The sequence below is a fragment of the Acartia tonsa genome, chromosome 9 (genome assembly GCF_053477335.1).
Source record: "Acartia tonsa isolate MP-2025a chromosome 9, ASM5347733v1, whole genome shotgun sequence".
Lineage (NCBI taxonomy): Eukaryota > Metazoa > Arthropoda > Copepoda > Calanoida > Acartiidae > Acartia > Acartia tonsa.
The window spans coordinates 5,071,066-5,092,884 of NC_137268.1; the positions used below are offsets into that span (position 1 = coordinate 5,071,066).

At 31.1% G+C, this 21,819-nt stretch overlaps 1 protein-coding gene across 2 annotated transcripts in view; it reads left to right on the plus strand.

The window, feature by feature from the left end:
• Positions 1-21,819, plus strand: part of LOC145328062 (dixin-like) — a 62,469-nt gene that overhangs the window by 16,233 nt on the left and 24,417 nt on the right. For both annotated transcript variants that reach the window (XM_080171616.1, XM_080171615.1), the window contains exons 2-4: positions 11,734-11,859; positions 12,390-12,615; positions 19,690-20,017. In XM_080171616.1, the coding sequence (XP_080027742.1) occupies positions 11,734-11,859; positions 12,390-12,615; positions 19,690-20,017 (680 nt within the window). The remainder of the gene's footprint in view (positions 1-11,733; positions 11,860-12,389; positions 12,616-19,689; positions 20,018-21,819) is intronic.

Below are 21,819 nucleotides of genomic sequence, written 5' to 3' on the forward strand. Positions count from 1 at the left end.
GCTTTTGTTTTATGTCTGATTAAAGTTGTAGTAATCATATTCTAAAAAATATAATTCCTATGATATTGGATTAATGAGGACAAAAAGTGTTTTAATGTTTTTATAATGGGATCTAGTCTACACAATGTATTCAAATTCAAATTACACTCTTTAAAATGATGAAATTACTCTATAACTCACTTTATCTGTCAGTGTGTCGTGAGGGCAAATGTGATTTACTCAGCTATTATTAGAGATAGTTGGGTGTTTTTTGTTAAGAATAAAAAAATCATTGTATCTATAACGTCTGAAATGCTAAGAAGCTAAAAAAAACATAAAACTCTTCGGAAAATATGTTTTTTAATCTGAAGAATTTCATATCCATTAAGCATAAAATTTTGTTTGCCAATTCCTCCATTATAAATTTGATCTTTGCTAAGAATAAATGTTGTCATCCTTGTTGAAAACTCAACAAGTACTTTACTTTTATTATCATAAATCATAGTCAAAATACTCTAATAACAGCTTTCTAGTTTAAATTGCTATTTATAAGGCATGTACTTACAATTTCTAGTAGCGCAGCTTCTCTATAAATATGATATCATTCTATAATACAAAGTAGAATGATGTCTGTCCGTCCGTCCCTTAAGATCTTGGTAACCACTGAACCGATTGAATTCTACTCTGAAGGGAATATACCTACTGGTCCTGTGGTGGTTTTAGGCTATTTTCTTGTGGGTGTTCCACCCCCCCCCCTCGAAAAACCAAAAAAAAACCCCAATTTTTAAAAAGAATTTTTGCGAATATAATTACTTAACTTAGCTGAGCTACTTATGGACAAAATCATTTTTGTAAAATTATCTATCTATATATTTTTGTGTACATATTATAAATTAGAAAATAATATCACACAGATACTTTTACTTACAGTGGCTTAGAAAAGGCCAAAATTATTCTATTAGATTGTTGCCTGTATAAGTTTATACATTTGTCATTATCCAGTAAGACTTCGAAACCGATTAATATTAGAACGGGTTCTCAGCCATACTGAAAAATCATGTACAACATCGTATTACAGACAATTTTCTACGAAAATACAAATAAAACGAATAAAATAAAAACCAATTTTGTTAAACAAAACAGAATTTAATCTTATGATTTTTGTTTAATATCCGCGTAAAGCTGTCTATAATACGATACGATAAATAACCATTAGAATGTTACAACTTTTTAGTCCAATAATCCCTTTAGAAAAAGTGACTTTAATGGCAGATAGAGAAGCGTCGTTTTTATTTCTGAAAATCAAACTTGTCCCAATGTGACAAGAGTTGATCATAAGTTGCATGAGAACTAACCAGGGGGCAAACACAAAGTCACACACTCTCACATATACACACACACACACACACACAACCATTACATACAGATGGACGTACTGACGGACAGACAGACAGAGCATGGGAAAGGTCGCAATGCAAAATGCCTAAATTATCCATACTCAAAAAGAAATTGACTTTGCAAGTTTTCTGGCACTGCAAGCCTTTATGTTTCTCATTTGAAGGATATATTTCAAGATACATCTTTTTATGCGAAGCTATTGTATTCAGGGATCTAAAGGGATGAGACAATGGTCTATAAATTTATTTACATCCCCAATGATTATACATAAAATTACCCCTTCTGTAGACACTTAATAAACCAACCAACCCAATCCAGTAAAAGTCCCAAAAGTTGTTAAGTCAACAAATAATAATTATTAATAAAACATTGGGGACTTGTGTAATAAACAGCCCATTGTCCCCGTAATTTTTAAGAATGTAATTGTTAGAAAATAATTTTTCTAAATAAGCATATTTTGTTAAATCATTATATTGGAAATTATTAATTTAACTTTCTTTATTAAATCATAAAAAAATAACTTAATTAAAAAATCCTCTAAAACCAGAACCCACCCTTGCTTAATTATGGGACATGGTATATGTGCATGGTACGCCCTCCCCCCCCCCCTCTATCTTTATTCTTTCCTAGTGCGTGGGGCCACGCCCCCTTTTCTTTCCTTAATTTTGCAGACTCACTTAAAAACAAACAAAACGCCCTTTAGAGACAATTTCAACCGCCCTGTAATGGACTTTTATGTATGTACATTAAATTTTAAATTAACTTTTTATTAGCTTTAATAAGCAATTTTGCCTCTCACGTTATGAGCAAAAACTAAATATGTAAGGAAAGTTTTTTTTTGTTTTGTTTGTATGTTTGTTTTTCTTTTGGATATTTTTAAAATCGATAGTTTTGGACAGGGATCTAAAGGGATAAGACAATGGTCTATGATTTGATGTACATCCCCAATGATTATACACAAAATTACACCTTCTGTCGATTAGTGGTTGAAACGTTTGGAGACTCAACTTAATAAACCATAAAAATTTCCCAAAGTTGTTTAGCCAGCAAATAAGAAAACATTATTATAAAACTTTGTGGACTAGTGTAATAAACTGCCCAATGTCCCCCCCCCCCCCTACCTGTTATGTTTGTGTATGATGACTGATGGGGTAGAAAAGTTGACACGCCGGCAATTAGGGTTTAGGGATAATTAGAATCAAGCTTGGTGGATTTTTTACTTCCTCTCAGCCTTTTTGAAAGCGCAGCTACTCTGTAAATAGGCTGGCTAGGTCCGTACGTCTATTGGTATCGCCGAGTAACTTTTTATTTATCTAATAATTCAAGATTGCTTAAAATTAGTTTTTATTTAATGAAAATATATTTTTTGATTTATTGATAGTAGCCAAAAAGAATTATAAATCTGTGCATTTTTAAATTTTTAAAATCTATAATACTCTACTCCTTTAGGTATCTATTGAATATTTTGGTTGTTACTGCGCTAATTATGGATAAAAATTGTCCTATCCCCCCCCCCCCCCCTATGTATTTAGGGCACCGGAAATCAAAACGTTTAGGCTTTTTATTCATATAGCTTTCTTTTTAGTAGAGCAGCTACTTTGTTATTCTTCCTTCCCTTTGTTATATGATAGGAGTTATTATAGACAGCTTTCCGCGGATTTCAAAATGAAAAATTATAAGATTAAAACCAGTTTTGTTAGCCTGAAGGGGAATGACCGGGCTAAAAAAAACTGGTTTCAATTTAATAATTTTTATTTTGATCTTCGTGGAAAATTGTCTATAATACATGCTCTACATTTTCCTTCCTTATCGCTGAGAACCGGTTCTAATCCAGCGGAAATTATTTGGTTTCGAAGCCATACTGGAATAAATATTTATATTTGTTGATTTCTCCTAAAATCAGAAATCATGAATGTTGTGAAATTACACATTGATAATTATTATCTTAGATAAATGTGTGATGGAGATGATAATTGATAATAAAGGAGTCTTTCCAAAAATAATCTTATAACTTTCTTTTTACGTGCACTCATTTTAATCTACCAAAATAAAAATTTCGTTTGTCATAATTGGTGGGAATAATGACATAATGCTATAACCCTCAAATGGATATATTATTTCTTGGACGTTGCACCAGATTTTCATGGACTCTGATACAGCTTGTAAAATAAACCCCCTTTCCTCAATCCCCTCTTGTTTTACTGGATTAACGAAATGACCAATAAATAAAGTCAATATAAGCAAGCTAAATTCACGAAAAATTTTCCCCTGTCAACATATCTCTGTATATCTTATATCCATTAAACCCTGACGATTAAGTGATTACGCCTAAGTACTATTACTTATTAGTAAATGTTACTATATAGAACATGTTTCCCTAATCATTTTGACTTAATTACTTCTGTAGATAACAAATCAGCACTATCAATTTGAAGTGATAATTTTGGTAATTTCCAAGAAAATAGAATTGGACCAAGACATTCCCCCCCTTGCATGCTTATCTTTAGAATGACTGTATGTACATAGATATATAGTACAGAATAAAATAAGTTGAGTGCCTTAATAAATTTAGTTTGCTTGAAAAACAATCTTGATTATAGTTCATTCCTAGACAACCACCTGTTTCCAGTGGTAGGGACCTTATTCGTCTGCTACCAAATTGCTTTCTGTTTTTTTTTTGTAGAGATTCGACTTTGTTTCTATTTCAATGCTATTAGCCAATTTTAGAGACCCAATACAATGGGGACTGGGTCCTCGCCCTGTGGGCAGAGTTCCATATAGCTGATGCCCCCTCTATTCTTTTACTTAAATGCTAGAATAATTGCAATAATTTTGAGGGTAAATATTTTGACTTTATCTAGTGTTAATACTGATTAGTTTAAGCACTAAATTTTCATCATTTTCTTTGAGTAAATATAACTTAGATTCTTAAAAAGTATATCATATTCAGAGCACAATTAACGTTTTCCTATTTGTTGGCTTATCAACTTTGGGAAATTAAAAAAATTAGATTGGTTGGTTTATTAAGTTGAGTGTCAAAAGTTTCAACCACTATCAGTAATCTACAGAAGGGGTAATTTGGTGTATAATCATTGGGGATATACATCTATTAATAGGGTGATTGTATTATCCCTTTAAATCCCTGACAATTAACAATATATCTAGACATTTTAAGATTTTTTTCAGTCATTAATTCATATCAAATCCAAGCAATTTTAAACTTGAATTTCTGATAATATCTACAAATCTATGAAAATTAGTTTGATATCTGATATACCTTACTATTTCGTCTATGGAATTGACACAATTTTGGTTCACAACAACGTGCTAATGGTTCATAGATAACTATTGATTTCTTACCACCTGAGGGTGATTTGTAAAAATTGTTATGGTACAAATCATATGAATATAGGAATTGATATAGAATACGTGGATATTGTGAAAGGGAAATTTTGTCGTCAATTTAGGTTGCTAATATAGTCTTCGGCTAAAGGTCTATACGCTCCTTATCATGGTCTTGGTAGGGATCGGGTAAAGTCATTAGAAGAAGGGAGTGAGATATAGTCTTATTGGCAAGACGAGAGAAGCATTTTATCTTGGTACACGAGAATCTATCGCAATATCCACGTGTTCTATATCCATTTGGCTAGGTTACCAGTTTCTAAAAACTAAAATAACACAGATTCTCATTTTATAGGAAAACAACTCTTTAAATTAAAGGTAGAATGTCTGTTTATGTGTATTTGCATTTTTCTGTCTTTGCCAAATGATCTCAAAAACTGCTGAACTGATTTGATTCTCTTTCTATGTAAGTTATTCTTATATAAAAAATACACACAACTAAATCTATATTATTTTCAAACACCCTTAAATTAAGAAATAAAGTTGTTCTCTCTCTCCGGCTTATATAGACTCTTATGCATTAGATGAACAACGCCCAGATTTTACACAACTTTCATAAGCACATTTAGACCATAGATTGGTTAGAATGGTCCGAAAATTGGTATCATAAAGAAGCAGCTTATGGTGCTTATTAAAAAATGACAACATACAATACAAATGACCAATGATATGCAAGTATACATTGTAATTGATCAATGGTAAAATATTTACTGGTCATCATTGGTTATTTGTATAAAAACTTGACATTTTTTCTTAATTGTAATGATAATTTGACTGGTGGAATAGTAGGAGGATATTATTTTAGTGAACAAGTCAAATATTCTATATTCAAATATTTTTTTTTGAAACCGGCTAACACTCATACAAGCATACTTACATGAAATATTCCTATATTTTAATTGATTTCATTTTATTTTCACCCTTTTCTATATTGAAAATAATAACATATATCCTAGGCGTAGACACTTACACATGTATAACAATAATGTATATATAAGTTATTATAATTGAAAATAAATTTATTCATTAAAAAATAAATGTACATATAAGGTCATAAGCATGTCTGTAATGGATATAGAATAAAGGTGGATATTATGACAGGGGAAAAATTGTCGTCAAATTAGGTTGCTAGCATAGACACCGCTTATTGGTCAGTTCTTTCATCCAGAATGAGAGGAGGGGATGTGGTAAAGGGGGTGGATGAGGAATATCGTTTTTAGTTTCACTTATTAGTGTACATGATAATTTGGTGTATGATCCAAGTAATAACAAATCCATTATTTCTGTTCTTAATTTATTCGTCTGTCGTTCATAGATTTCTTGATATATTTTTTGTATATTTCTTTGTGTTTCACTACTAAGAAAGGTTATCATCCTTGTTAAAATACTAATTTTGTTCTTTTAATTAAAAAGTTATATTTTATTCTCATAATCGATGCATGATTACTTGGATGTTGCACCAAAATTATGTATTCTAAAAAAATTATGCTAGCAGCCGGCTAAAATAACGATACCCCCTAGCCACTTCATTTACCTCATCCTTCCCATCCTACTGGATTAACATACTGACCAATAAATGATTTTCATATTAGCAACCTAAAATGACGACGCTTTTCCCCTGTCTATATATCTATATTTATTATATCCATAATTCTCCTGTCTATTGTTGCCACAGAACAAAAAAAAAGAATTAAATATCAAACTCAAACTTTGACAGATGATTTATAATAAAAATTCATTTCTTTGTGTTTTTTTTTATCATCTATTTTTTTCTCAACAATTTTTCATGTAAGATATCAAGATCTAAACCAACTGACCATCTTTATTTGTAGCGTAGCTTCTGTATAAGCGAGAGTTGTATGCTCATCCTTCAACTGTGCTTAAGTAAAGCTCTCTTTCTCTCTCTCCCTGTTGCTTTCGCTAGTTTTATAATTTGAAGCATCTTATATTAATGCCAATAAAAAAGGCGTCATACTATACAACTGAAAAGTATAGGTTCGGGGTGGTGCTATGCTATTTATTGACTTAAAAGTAAAACCACTTCGTGTTGTTGCCTTACTACTTACTAAATTGTCCTTGTTCTTTGATAATTTTTTGTTTGAAATGGTCAATACGAAGCAAAATTGAAGATTTAAAGAAAGATATGATTTTATTTTGATACTATTATCGAAAATACAATAAAACGTCAGAATTTTGTAAATGTTTGGTTCAATATTTGTATTGAAATTTTGACTGTATTGAAACATTTCTTATTTATGAAACTTTTTTATGCTTGTTATTGACCAAAATGATAATGTTGACTAATGTCTTGATGTGAAATTAGGAAAGGTCATGTTAATTAAATTAATACTATGAACAGTAAGGGGAAGGGTGAAGGGATGTGAAAAAAAATCAGAATGGTATGTTAGTAAGAAGTGTTTTTACCATATCGCCAATAAGATATGTCCCCAAAATTTTTTAGGTTGTTATCAATAAGGATTGATTGGAATTTTTAACTGATCATGCTTTGAGACTGTTTGAGTGTCGAGGCATTTCCTATTGATGTAATGCGCTGGATAAGAAGTACCCTTTAAATATTTAAAATTTGTAGTTTTAATAGAATTGTGGTATGTGAAAGATAGAGTTTCTTGTTGAGATTTTAATTAGCATCGATCACACAATGTCAGAATCACATAGAATAAGGTTTCTAATAATTGTAATATCCAAGTGTTACAATAGATTTACAACCCTTTCATCCTTCTAATTTTCTGTTATTGTAAAGTGATTAGTTGCCTATAGAACTCAAGTCTATTTAACTCTCAATGTGTTAATATATTCTGCTTGTGTAAGAAAGGGTTGCTTCTAGGTGTTTAGGAATAAGACAATAGACGATGAATTGATACATCCCCAATGATGATACACAAAATTTTACATTATGTAGATTACAAATAGTGGTTGAAACGCTTGGACGCTGAACTTAATGAACCAACCGATCAATCAAAATTACATAAAAGTCCCTTCTTTTTCTTACTAGTATATTTATAAGCGACATTATTTTCCCTTTTATATTGAACATAAGTTTATTATAGAGGAGCTACGTATCTAAATATAAAAAATGCATTATGCTTAGGTTTAAATTACATAGGTTTTTAATAAAAAATATGCAGAAAAAAATTGCAAATGTATTATTTTCAATTTATGCATCTTTCGTATGCTATTAGCTAAACCTATCTTGTTAATAAATCTTGAAACAATTTGAAAAAAAAGGATGGCAAGATCCACAAGAGCGAAGCCTAAACCTTGTGCAATTTTTTTGATTTTGGTAGGGAGGGAGGGGACATTGGGCTGTTTATTGCAGTAGTTCCCAAAGTATTACGATCACATTTTCTTATTCGTTTGCTTTACATGTTCGGGACTTGGTTGGTATATTTAGTTGTGTGTCCTAACGTTTCAACCACTAATTGTAATCTACAGAAGGAGTAATTTTATGTATCATCATTGAAGGATGTACATCAATTTATTGGCAATTGTACTACCCCTTTAGATCCCTAATTTCTGGTTAATTATTTTCTAATTTATGTCAAAATAACAATTGCTAACCGTTGATAAAGATTGTACAGACGGGACAATATAAACTATAGAAATTCTTCGCTGTAAAAATATTCTATTGTTTTACTAATGGATAATTATTATTTTCTTCCTATCTGAACTTTTAACCTCTCCCATAGTACGGGGCTAGTAAGAAATAAACATTATGTTAAACCTAAAGCTATTATTATATCAACATATACATGTCATTTAGAGATCTAAAGGGATAATACAGTAGCCGATAAGTTGATGTACAAACCCAATGATGATGCACAAAATTACCCTATCTGTAGATTAGAATTAGTTGTTGAAACGTTTAAACACTCAACTCTATAAGCCAACCAATCAAAATTTACTAAAGTCTCCAAAGTTGTTATACCAATGAATAAAAAAACGTTATTTCAAAACATTGGGGACTAAATTAATAAACAGCCCATTGTCCCCTTTCTTTCTGAATGTCATTACTAATTAGATATAGTGTAATGATGGTCATAATTTCGAATATCAGACTAATATGTTTAATAAATTGTTGTCATCAATAGCTACTTATAGTCAGTTTAAACATTGCAATTGTAGGACAAAACAATGACTCCAAGTTTAACACGTGGGGTCTTTTCGATAATGATAAATTATGCCTTTTTAACTATACCTTTAAGTATTTAAAACAAATTATATGTATGTGAATAAATATATGTATAACAAAAACAAACTTGTGAATTAATAGGCTCAAGTTTAACCTATTAATTATGGCGTTAACAAGAATGAAAAGAAGTAAAGTACGGACATTGTTATGCCTAATTGTTATAAGTATCTTCAAGAAATAATTCGCAAATTTGGGATCTATGATTGATACGCCCCAAAATATGTTAAAACCTTTTCTGGCCATAGATTTTAAAAGCAAAAAAATGCAAAAAAGTTTTGCTTTTTTAAATTTTTAAATTTAATTTAATGCTATTTTGTAGTAGATCCTAATATTTTATCGATGATAATAAGAAATTGTATAGAAATTGACTTGCCGCTAATTTATTTTGATATCAGTTCAATCTTCACATTATCTATCTATTTATCTACAGGGTGGGACGGGATATTGGGCTGTTTATTAAACCAGTCACCAAATTTTTATTATAATGTTTTCTTATTCGTTGGCTTAACAACTTTGGAGACTTTGTGCATTAAGTTACATGTCCAAATGATATACCTACTAATTTTAGTATACATAAGAGGTAACTTATATAACATCATTGGAGATGTACATCAATTTATCGGCCATTGTCTTATCCCTTTAGATCCCTGATTTATCCATCATATTTTTCAATCTATTTATCCATCTTCCTTCAATATGAAACGCGCGTGCCTTTTCTTCAAGAGGCGCGTATTAGTAACGGATATTTTTGCTTCGATAAAATAAAAGAAACAGTATTAAGTTATTTATTTACTCAACTGATTTCCACAATGTTTAGGAAAGTGTTAGCTATTTTGCGAATGGTATCCTATTTTTTAAACAAAAAGTTTATACATTATTCTGCTAAAATTTATAAATAATCATATTGAGTGATTTATTGAGAAACTGGTCTTGTTATTGCTGCGCTTCTTATGGATATAATCCTCCTAGTTGATGATATGAGAGGAGAAAGTTTATCTTTCCTTCCTCAATCCAAAACAATCAAAGAATCTCTCGAGATAGATTTAAATTACAATTTAAATTCAAAATATAGATTACCATTCACGGTTCGCGGCAAAATATATGCTATTTTCCCTCTCGAGTTAAAAAAAATTCACTATCGCATCTTATCGGAGACAGGTTTCGGTGGATATTAATATGAAAAATCTAAGATTAAAATAAGTTTTGTAGGATTAAACCGAGGGGCCGAAGACCCGGGCTAACAATACTGGTAGTAATTTTATTATTTTTACTTTAATATTCGTGGAATATTTTTAAATTACGATGCTATTCATGATTTTTGCATAATGGGAAAATTAATTTTTAAAGCAACATTCATACTACAAAAAATCTAAATCTAGAATGATGTATTTAATAATCACGAAGTTGTTTTTAACTGTTGAAGTTATAAATAACACAGCTTCTCTAAATAACAAACTGAAAGTAAATTTATAATTGTAATGTATAGGCTTATGGTCAGTATTGTTCTTGTTTTATCAACATAGCCAAAGATTTCAGGCCTTTAAACGGTTTTTAAAGCTCAATGTGACTGAAAACAAATAAGCTTATGCCTTGTGTATGGAATTTATTATCATGATTTCAAATAGAAAATTATTTCATTTCTTATCTGGGCACGACAATCTAATCCGCGGACAATAAACAAATACATTTTCATACTTACTTTTTTTAAAAAGCATAGCTATTCTTTTATGAGACCTTTACCTGCGGTTTCCTACCCCTGTGGGGTTACCCAGTAACCAATATAAGATATACTAATCTAAGCTAAAGTAATACATAAACTAATGAAACCCCGACTCCCCTGATTTTCTTTTTTTTTCGAAATAAGAGTTTGGGGGGGGGGGTATGTGATCAACTAAGCACGTTGGGGAAAATTGTCTATTAACTTGTTGTTAGCTTGTTATTGCTGCGTCTATTAGCGACATACATATTCTTTTTTTAAAGATTCACTACAAACTACAATTTTAAAACTGTACTTAAAAAGTACTCTCAAAAAAATTTCTGTATTAAATTAGAATGAATTTTTGAAAAGATTTAAGATACAACAAGGAAGGCTGTTAATAAATTATTAGTTGTAATGGTTGACATCATATGTAAAATGAAACAAAAATAGTTGTCTACAGCATAATAATTGTAAATGGCAAAATTGACAAAGAAATATATTGATTGGCAAAATGATTTTAATATCATTTTAATTTTAGATTTGATTCCTGATACATTCAACTAGTTGGCTTCACAATCTATTTTGATTGTTCATTATTTTTTAAAGATTTAATACAGTTGCAATAACAAGTACAAATTTGTCTATCGTAGAACAGCTAAAACCATATTTACGAAGACAACTATGAAGTAGATTTTCATTGTTTACTAAACAATATACCGCCAATATTTTAGAATTTAAAATACCTTCTAGATTCATCCTATGCTGTTTGAAGCCTAAATTTCTAGATGAAGTGTCGATGTAAAGATAGATGTATATACAACTACCTTGCCAAAGTGGTGGGAACCTTTTCCGTCTTCTAGCAAATTGTTTTCTGATCTTTTGTAGCGGCTCGGCTGCTTGTCCTTTGCCATTTGCTGATATTCAAATACCCAATTAAAAGTCGGGACACCTCGTAGTTAGCGCTACATATGGCTCGTGCCCTCTCTATTCTCTTACTTTAATTGTATAATATTAACCACAAACCTAATAAATATTCTATTTTCAGAAACAAGGACAGCACAAGTTCACCATCACCGAAAAAGTTTGGCATATTTGCTCAGAGACAAGGAGGACAGGATAAAACAGACAAGGAGAATGGAAACAACATGACTCTCTCCAGGGTTGGACAAAGGTAGGCAAAAAAATTTTCTTTATAATCAAGAACAAAAATTTCCATATGTTATGACAGGGGAAAAATTGTCGTCAATTGCTAACATAGATATAATTTATTGGTCAGTTCGTTCATCCAGTAAAAAGGGAGAGGATGGAGTAATAAGTTTAACTTTATTGGAGTACATGATAATTCGGTGTAAGATCAAAGTAATAATAGATCTAACTTACTTTGGGAAATGATGGACTGATGGACATACTTTAGTTGTAAAACATCTGTTTGCTCATATGAGATAAATTAAAGAATACATAGAATAAAAAAGAAACATTTTAAATATATAAAATCAAAGGCGTAGTTTCACGAAATGCATTTGAACTTAATTTAGTGAACCACATATTTTATCCTGGTTAAATGGTTAATCTACATTTATATAGCATATTTTTAAAAGAATTTTAATTTTCTACCACGTAGTTTTTAAAATATCAAGACTTAAAAATCTTCTTTTTAATTTGCATATACCACAAAATGATCAAATGATAAATTATTTTCAGGTTAGCAGTGCCCCATCCAGCTAATACAGGCCTTGCCCTGTCCAGTGAAAACTTACTCAGTGAAATACCCCCTCCCCTGCCCCTTTTCGGGGACAGTCTTCCCTCCTCCCCAGTTATGATGGGGAGGGCTGGTGGTGAGGGAAGGGGTGACATGCCTCCCCCCGTCCCCCCACTGAAGCCAGAATGGCGGTCAACACAAATGCAAAGACGACATTCTCCTGACCAGGCAATGATTACAAAAATGAAAAAATCTTCTAAATTAAACACAAAAATCTTTCAATAGTAAAAAAAAGGGACAGAGAGGGACAAGAAAAAAGACTTCAATCTGAAAACAAAATAGCCTAAATAAAACCATAACAGTACCAATGTGAAGCATAACTAAAATAGAAAACCCAATCTATCAGTAGTTATTGAGATCCTAAGCTTCAGACAAAAAACAATTATTACTTTATATATCAGGATTTAAGATTTCTTGTTATATGAAACTAAATAAGGAAATGATGATAAAATAACATTTAATGAAATATCAAATTCAAAACTTCCAAAAAAGGAAGATAAACTTAAAAAGGATGATTTAATTAAATGGTAGATATTGTTTTATCTAAGGTCCTATCAGGAAGCAAAGTTGTATAATTTATAATGAATAGATGTCAAGCCTAGCCTTAAATTTAATTCAAAACACTCTAGGGGCTGATATTAGAGGTTTTAGAGTATTCTAATATAAAATTATCATAGTTATTTTTTTGTTGGGATAGGTAAATTTTTATATGAAGAAACCCTTTTAGCCTCTAGCTTTTCTGTGAATCAAAAATAATCCTGCCTATCATATTTATTGTAAAATATTTTTAAGCAGTCGATGGTCATTCTACATTTTCTCTATTGAGACACATCTAATGTTTTAGAATTTACACATTTATAAAGATTTATCGGTTTTATTTAAATTTATTGGCAAACACAGCAAAAACATTTATTTTTCTTGTTAACAATTTATTCCACTTTTCCTTTTTAAGAATAGCGTTTTTAATCATATATTGTATGGTTATAAATAAAAAGATATAAAAAATTGTATGCACTATGTCAAAGACGTAAAAATATGCAGTATCTGAAATAAGAGGGATTGCATTGGCTTATGACTTATGTACAGGCATAGCTCACTTGTTGCCCAGATTGGACTTCAGGAAATGGTTTCATTCTCTATAATACCAAAGGAGGTTGCCAACTCCAGCCTTGTGAAATATGACAAAAACATCCTAGCTTAACAATAAATATATTAAGTATAGATCATCTATAATATATGTATAACCCAGACAACTACCTGAATCCTGTGTTAGGGACTATTTTCGTCTGCTAGCACATTGATTTCTGCTCTTTTGTAGCGACTTGGTTGTGTTAATATTCCCAATGCTATTGGTATATATTCCAAGACCCAATTAAAAGTCGGCACAATGTCCACAGCGCGGGGACATTCAGTTATTATTCCCCCTCTATTGTTTGAATTTAATGTCAGAGTCATTTCAAAATCTTTCCAAAATCTAATACATATCAAAGTCGGATTTTTAATTATTTTATTTAGTTAAGAATATTTCATCTTCAAAAGTCGCACCCCTGTTTATGTTATAAATGTTGGAGTTAATTCTCGGAAACAATAGCAACTTCTTATGAAACATTAATCTACTTTTCTAAGTCAGAATTTTCTCACAGGGGGAAGTTTACTCATTCAATTCCATTCAAATTTCTCCAAATAAAAATCCACAAAATGTTTAAGAAAATCTTCTAAAATCGACTAGAAAATATAATGAATACAGTAGATATGAGAGCCTAAGTTTTTTTTTTTTTAAAAGGTATAATTTGATATACTTATGTAAAGATAAAGATTTAGTTTTAATTTTCTCAAAAGCTAATGCATTATTTTTAGGTTTCTTGATATTTAATAATGATAAAGTGATCTTTTTTTGCATGTAAATAAATCATGGCAAAAAAGCTATTTTTATTGTGAGAAAATCCTCATATTTTTGGCATTCTTGCTATCTTTCCCACTATCTCCCCCCTACTATCTATATGACTATCTATCTTAGAGACTTCCTTTATTTCTCTTGATGTGAAACTAGAGGCCCTAATTGTAACAGTATATATCACAATCGGTATTTATTCATTGCAACTAAAAATAGATACCAAAAATTGTAGATAGGATTTTTAAAAACTTTTCAATTATTCAAAAAAAGGTTTCTTCTAAAATCAAAACTGCATGGTTCCAAAAGACCAATATTCTTTCCAGTATGGCTTCAAAACCGATTTATATCCGCTAGATTAGAACTAGAATTAAAATTTTCCACAAATATTTACAGCCAAAATCATAAAATTAATACTAATTTTGTTAGCACAGACCTTTGGCCCCTCTATAAAAAGCTGTCTATAATAGGATATGATGAAAACTATTTCTTGGTTGGTTTGAAAGGAAGAAGTTAGCAGTACTATTTTGATTTATAGCGGAAGTTTTGAGGGCTTCGGGGCCCCCAAAATTTATCCATCCATCCTTTTAAAGCTGAAGGGATAGGTATTTGTCAGAAAATTTACATTCTCCATAAACAGTTGTCCAATGATAAGAAAATGAAACTTATAGGATAGGTTTCCTTTTATTTATTTTGCGTTGATAATTTTTCTTAAGCAATAAGATATTTCAAGTTGTTGTCAAATAGTTTTTCTTGTAATTCTTTTTACTCTAATTTCAGTCAATTTGTCAACTATTTTTCCTGTGTTAGTTAAATATTCCTGTATTTAATGTATAACCTTTAATTACAGGAAATAGATAAAATTGGTCTAGTTATATATCATATATATATATACATATATACATATAAGGTACAGGGAGGGAGGGGAAAAGGGGCTGTTTATTACACTAGTTCCAAAAGTTTTGTAATAGAATTTTCTTATTTGTTGGCTTAACAACCCTGGGGACTTTTATTGGATTTGGTTGAATGGTTAGTTCATTTAGTTGAGTTTCCAACGTTTCAATCCTTTATTGTAATCAACAAAAGGGTTAATTCATTGTATCATCATTGGAGATGTACATCAATTTATCGGCCATTGTCTTATCCCTTTAAATCCCTGTATAAGTTATGATCTTCATAATCTATCACATGCTAGATTTGATAGATAATATAAAAGTATACATCAGTAAAGAAAAAATATGTTATAGGAATAAGACAAGAACCACCTGCAAATAGATCATATTTATAACCCTTCAGACAAACGGACATATAACATAGGTGCGCTCCTAAGTATAGCCTGTCTAAAAATCCATTGATTTCTCTTCAATTAAAATATCATAAAAATGCCAAACATATCAAAAAAAATAACTTCTATGCATAAAATTTAATAACTTTTACTTGAAATATTTTGATGAGCATAGCTACTCAAAACTTGTAAGGTGGTTGTGTGTACGTCTGTCTTTATTTGAAAATCTTTAAACACAATTTGTTGATTTTATTAGCTTCATGTAAAGAAATTTACTAATTACACTTTCTTATTGAAAATGTTTAAGCTGTTTAAAGCTGCTCTTTATTTGGACATATATGACATTGTTGAAGTAAAGTCTTTGGAGGAAAAATTGTTATGATTTAATAAACTAATAATTGTATCTTATTTAGCAAAATTGCATATAACACTGCCCTTCAAAAATTATTTATATTTCTTTAAAACAACAAACCAATTTGGATATTTTCCAGCAAAAATTCCACCCTCGAAAAAGCATTTAGAACAAAATAATGATTATTTATGCTTGCCGCGGATATTAAAATAAAACCAGTTTTTTTAGCCCTGATTGGCCGAATTGGTATAATTTTTATGAATTTTATTTTAATATTCGTGGAAAATTGTCTATACTACGATCAGGGGCGTCCAAGATTTTTATTTGGGGGGGGGGTAGAAAATTATTAAGGGGGGGGTAAAATGGCGCGCGAAGCGCGCCGCAAATTTTTTCTACCCCCCCCAAAAATTTTTACCCAGGGGGTAAAATTTGCTTGGGGGGGGGGGGGGGTAATTACCCCCCCTAAAATCTGTTGGCAGGGATAAATTTAGTTTATCCCCCCCAAAATTTACCCCCGGGGTAAAATTTTTTGGGGGGGGTAATTTAAATTTTATTAAATATATAGTATTAAAAATGCGCGCTTTTTTTATTAGAGATTTTTTATTTTGGAGGGGGTATTTACCCCCCCAAAATTGTTTGGGGGGGTAAACACCCCCTCCTAAATGGTTGGGGGTGCCTACGGCATTTTAAATGGGGGGGGGGGGGTAATCGCCCCATTACCCCCCCCCCTTGGACGTCTATGACTACGATGCCATACATGAATTTTTTTGTAAAGCTGAGAAAGAACCGGTTCTAATCCAGCGGATATTAATTGGTTTTGAAGCCAAACTTGGTAATGTGTATTATAAGTTAATTAAAAGGAAACCATTTTGACCAGCAGAAAAATATGATGCAAAACTCAATATTTTGCTAATCAAAAGTTTAAACAAAAAGTGAGGAAACACTTCTTTTTAATTGATACCATTGCAATGTATAGAGAGCAAAGAAAAAATGCAAACCATAGCAATTAAAATTTACATAAAAATGTAATGTAAGACATTATAACATAATACATAACATGTGGCTGGATAAAAAAGTTCATTGTTTTGACACATTATATAATGTCGAAGAGTCGAGCTCTTCTAGTTATTTTTTATCAAACCAGAAAAAAAATATCTATTCTTCTATAAAAGTAATGGGATCTCTGTCTGTTTGTCTTAAGGATCTCGCTAGCCCCTGAACCGATATGGTTCTCCTTTACAATGTAGTTTCTCATAGGTCCAGGGAAGGTTTGAAGGTATTTTGGGAGAGGGTGCTCCCTATCTCCGATTTTTTGGTTAAGAAAGTGCCACACCAAACAAAAATAAATCAACTGTTTATAAACAAGAAACTTGGGCCAGAGGAACATACAAACAAACAAAAGGACAGACATCATTCTTCAACAAACTGTGTACAAACAAATTCTTACTTGTTACAAAAAAAATAATCTATTAAAGTTACAAAATTTGCGGTTTTGATAATGCCATTGTTATCAAAAATTACAGTAGAACATTAAAATTAAAAATTATCTGATTAAATTATTTTTATAAATTGGTTGATTTTTTTTTAGAAAACCCAAATAAGATGTATTTATATTTAGACTAAAACATTTTGACTAAAACAGATCAGTAATTGGCTTCAGTAAGACTTTTTTGGAGACATCATATTATAGACAGCTTTCTTCGGATATTAAAATGAAAAATCATAAAAAGAAAAACCTCGGGACTATTCATGTATTTTATTTTATTATTTGTTAAAGCTGGATGTTATACATTATTTTTCAGCATGATATTTCCTAATTACATAAAAATGCATAAATACAAAAGCAAATTACTGGTTAGGTCCAATTTTAACTACTTTATTTCAATAAGCAATAGAAAATATAACATTTACACACATTTAGAACCAAGGTTTTTAAATTAAAAGTTTAGAAAATTATTATATAAAAGTAACAGGATCTGTTTGGATCTGTATGTTTGTCTGTATCGAAGAATCTCGCTTACCGATACGGTTTTCCTTACAATTTAGCTTCTCATAGTTCCAGAAGTTTGACCTTAAATAGGTTCTATCATATATGCTTGCTAATAAATGTATAAGTATAGATTTGCAACCCAGACATCTACCTGGCCTAAGTGGAGAGGACCCTTTTCGTCTGCTAGCAAATTGCTTTCTGCTTTTTTTGTAGCGACTTAGCTGTGTTTTTATTCCCGATGCTAATGGCTGATATTCAAACTCCTAATTGAAAGCCGGCACAAGGTCCCCACCCCGTGGGTAAGGTTACATATAGCTAGTGCCTCCTCTATTTTTTTACTTTCATTGCTTGTCAATGAACTGGTATTATCCATAAATACCTAACTTTTCAACTTGCAAGTAAAAACTCCTTTAATTTCCCTAACCAACCTTGTACTCACCCCGGGGCCAGAGTTTCAAAACTGACAAATTCTATAGAAAAATGAAAAAAAAATGTGTAGGAAAAATGCGTTTAGCGGGCGCATTTTCACTCATACACAAAAAAAATGAGAAAAATTTGCTTCATAATTTTGTAATAATGCAATCTTTAGAGTATTTTATGAAGGTATTAGTTATAGAAGAGGGTGATTTATATTATATCATATGCAGTTAAACTGTTCAATTTATGAAAAATAATATGATTTTAGAAAAAAGTCACTAAAGCAAAGAAAGGTGCAATTTTATGCGTATTATTTCAATTTTCGTGGAAAATTGTCGGTAATCAATGCTATACATGATTTTTCAGTATGGCTGAAAACCGGTTCTAATTCAGCGGATATTGATAAGTTTGAAAGCCATACTGGAAAGCTTATTTCAAATTGTCTTTAAATTTTCATTAATTTTTTATATATTTTAAACAATGATAATAAAGTAAATTTTTTTATTAACTGATAACTCTGATTCTATGTCAATGTAGAGTTTATCGAAAATACTTTTTTGTTTAATAATAGTAGCGCAATTTGTACTTCTGTGGTTCAAATATTGTTTCACGTTGGTCAATTTTCTTTAGAACACATATCCCTATCATGCATTTATTTCACAAGATAATTTTCTGATATATTGGTGACGTTTTCAGAATTGAAACGTCATTTTTAACCAAAAACATTGCCATATACAATACTCAAATTATGTTCAAGTTGTAAAAAAATCCACAGAATAACCTTTTTGGTTTCTTTTGTCTTCACAAGTTTTTACATTTTGAAGCATTTTTTTGTAATAATTCGTTGAATTTTCAAATTTTAACATGCATAATGTGTCTTTTAAGGCTTAGCATCTCCTATTCTGTATGTCTTTATGCAATAAAGGCTTATATTCTCTCTCCATAAAGGTAATATTACTTTTTGATTTTACTTTTATCTACCTATACGTGTATTAGGGAGAGAGGGGACATTTGGCTGTTTATTTCACTAGTCCCAAAAGTCTTATATTAACGTTTTCTTATTCGTTGGCTAAACAAACTTGGAGACTTTTTATCGAATTTGATTGGTTTGTTTATATAGTTCAAACCACCTACAGAAGGGTTAGTTTTGTGTATCATCTTTTGGGATGTACATCAATTTATCGGCCATTGTCTCATCCCTTTAGATCCCTAACACTGTATACAGATGCACATACAAAAACATATTAACATTAACGCTAATATCATATTCATTATAATCATATTTGTAATCCCAACCTGGCAACTAGAATGAGGGAACCGAAGCCCTGCCCAGCGACTCCCTGTACGCCATGCACAGAAACAACTCACGCGCCGGGGATCGTGCACAGACCTATATGCGCCCCAAACAGCAGCTGCCACCGCCGCCTCCACCCCATGGCATCAACTCCAACACAATGGATTCGCACAACGGCGACCGCAGCAGCAAATTAAACCATTCAAATTCCCGCGGCCAGGCGGATTTTAACGGTCAACGCGGCGGCGCCGCGAATGGTCAGTCGCAGGCGGATCTAGCGCATTGGTCGTCGCATGGTTATTTGGCGAAGGCGGATGGACCTGAAGCATCAAATGAAAAAGGTGAGAGGCAAATATTTGTTTATGTATCTTTATTTCTATCTATCTATCTTTCTATCTAACCCTCTATCTTTTTATCCTTCTATCTACCTATCTATCTTCTTATCTATCTACCTATCTATCTACTTATCTATCTTCCTATATCTCTATCTATCTATCAATCTAATTGAAAGCAAATAACTGGTGTCTGATGAAGTGTATAATAAGAACCAACTAGTCATATTTTATTAGGCAAACAGGGATGGTAATATCCATGATAGTAAAGAACATCAAATCATACAGTAATATCATTTTTTTTAAAGAAAATAATTATATCATTTGTCTATGAATTAATTGCTAAACATTTTTTTATAAATCATTTACCTATCCTTTGCTCTTGAATTTGATAGAAAGATGTCTATGTAAACAAATTTAGAATTACTAGGTGCTCAGACAACAAACTTATTATATAGATGTTCTATTATTCCATCAAATTTAAAATAGTAGCGAATCTACTCTTTATTTTTAAGGTAGGTCAGTACGTCTAACTAGGGCTGTTTATTACTCTAGTCCCCAAAGTCATATAAAAATGTTTTATTTTTATTATTTGGCTTAACAACTTTGGATACAATTATTGAATTTTGATTGGTTGGTTCATTAAGTTGAGTTTTTAAACGTTTCAACCACTAAATGTAATCTAATTGAAAGGGTAATTTTGTGTATCATCATTGGGGTTGTACATGAATTTATTGACCATTGTCTTGTCCCTTTAGATCCCTGTAAATCTCATGAAATTAAATAGCGGAAATGTTTGAACACTATTATCTAAACCCTAAATTTAAACCCTTGTAAATTATAATAGGTAGGTTCATATTGAACAAAATATTATAATAATATCCTTTACACACGGTCCGCATATTTTATTTTTTAAGCCAGACTTTTCTATAATTAGGACATGTTTATTTGCTAGACAAAATAGTTAGAGGCTATTATAAAGTAGTTTTATTGTTTGTCCCTTACGATCTCGTTAACCACAGAACGGCTCATTAGAATACAGAGCACAGAGAACCGTTAATGAGATATAGAAAGAAAACAATTTGGACATCAAAAATCTTGTACTAAAATCTGGGAGAAGAAAAGAGCTTATATTAATTTTAGCTTAAGTGTCCTTTCCCTCCTTTCTTACTTAAATAAAATTAATTAAGAAAAAATACATTTAACTAAATAGTAATCATTTTAATATTATATTTAACAATTTTCATGTGTTATAAAAGTGATTGTAAGAATTTTATTGGCCATTACGGATAACACATAGGTGGTTTAATAGTTATTTCTCGCATCGTATTATAAACGGCTTTCCGCGGATATAGAAAGTACAATTATGAGATTAAAACTAGTTTTTTTAGCCCCGAGGTGCCGAAGGCAACGGCTAAAAAAACTTGTTTTAATCTTATGATTGTACATTTCTATATTCGTAGAAAGCTGGATATATTACGATGCTAGACATAGTTTTTTCGTATGAATGAGAACCGGTTCCTATCCACCGGATTCGAATGAATACGAGAAATGTGGTTATCCTATACATAAACAATTTTATACCATTAGGTGTAGCCCATGCGTTATCTAGTGTATTTAGCGATCGTTTTATATTAAACTAGCGGTTTCGCCCCTAAAATAAAATAAAAAATAAAAAAATTGGTTCCGAACCATACTCCCCCCCCCCTATTTTTTTTGAGGGGGGGAAATTTCATTTTTTTTTTTTTGGGGGGGGGGGGGTTGGGATGTCCCACCCCCAAGAAAATAGCTTAAAACCACCACAGGATCAA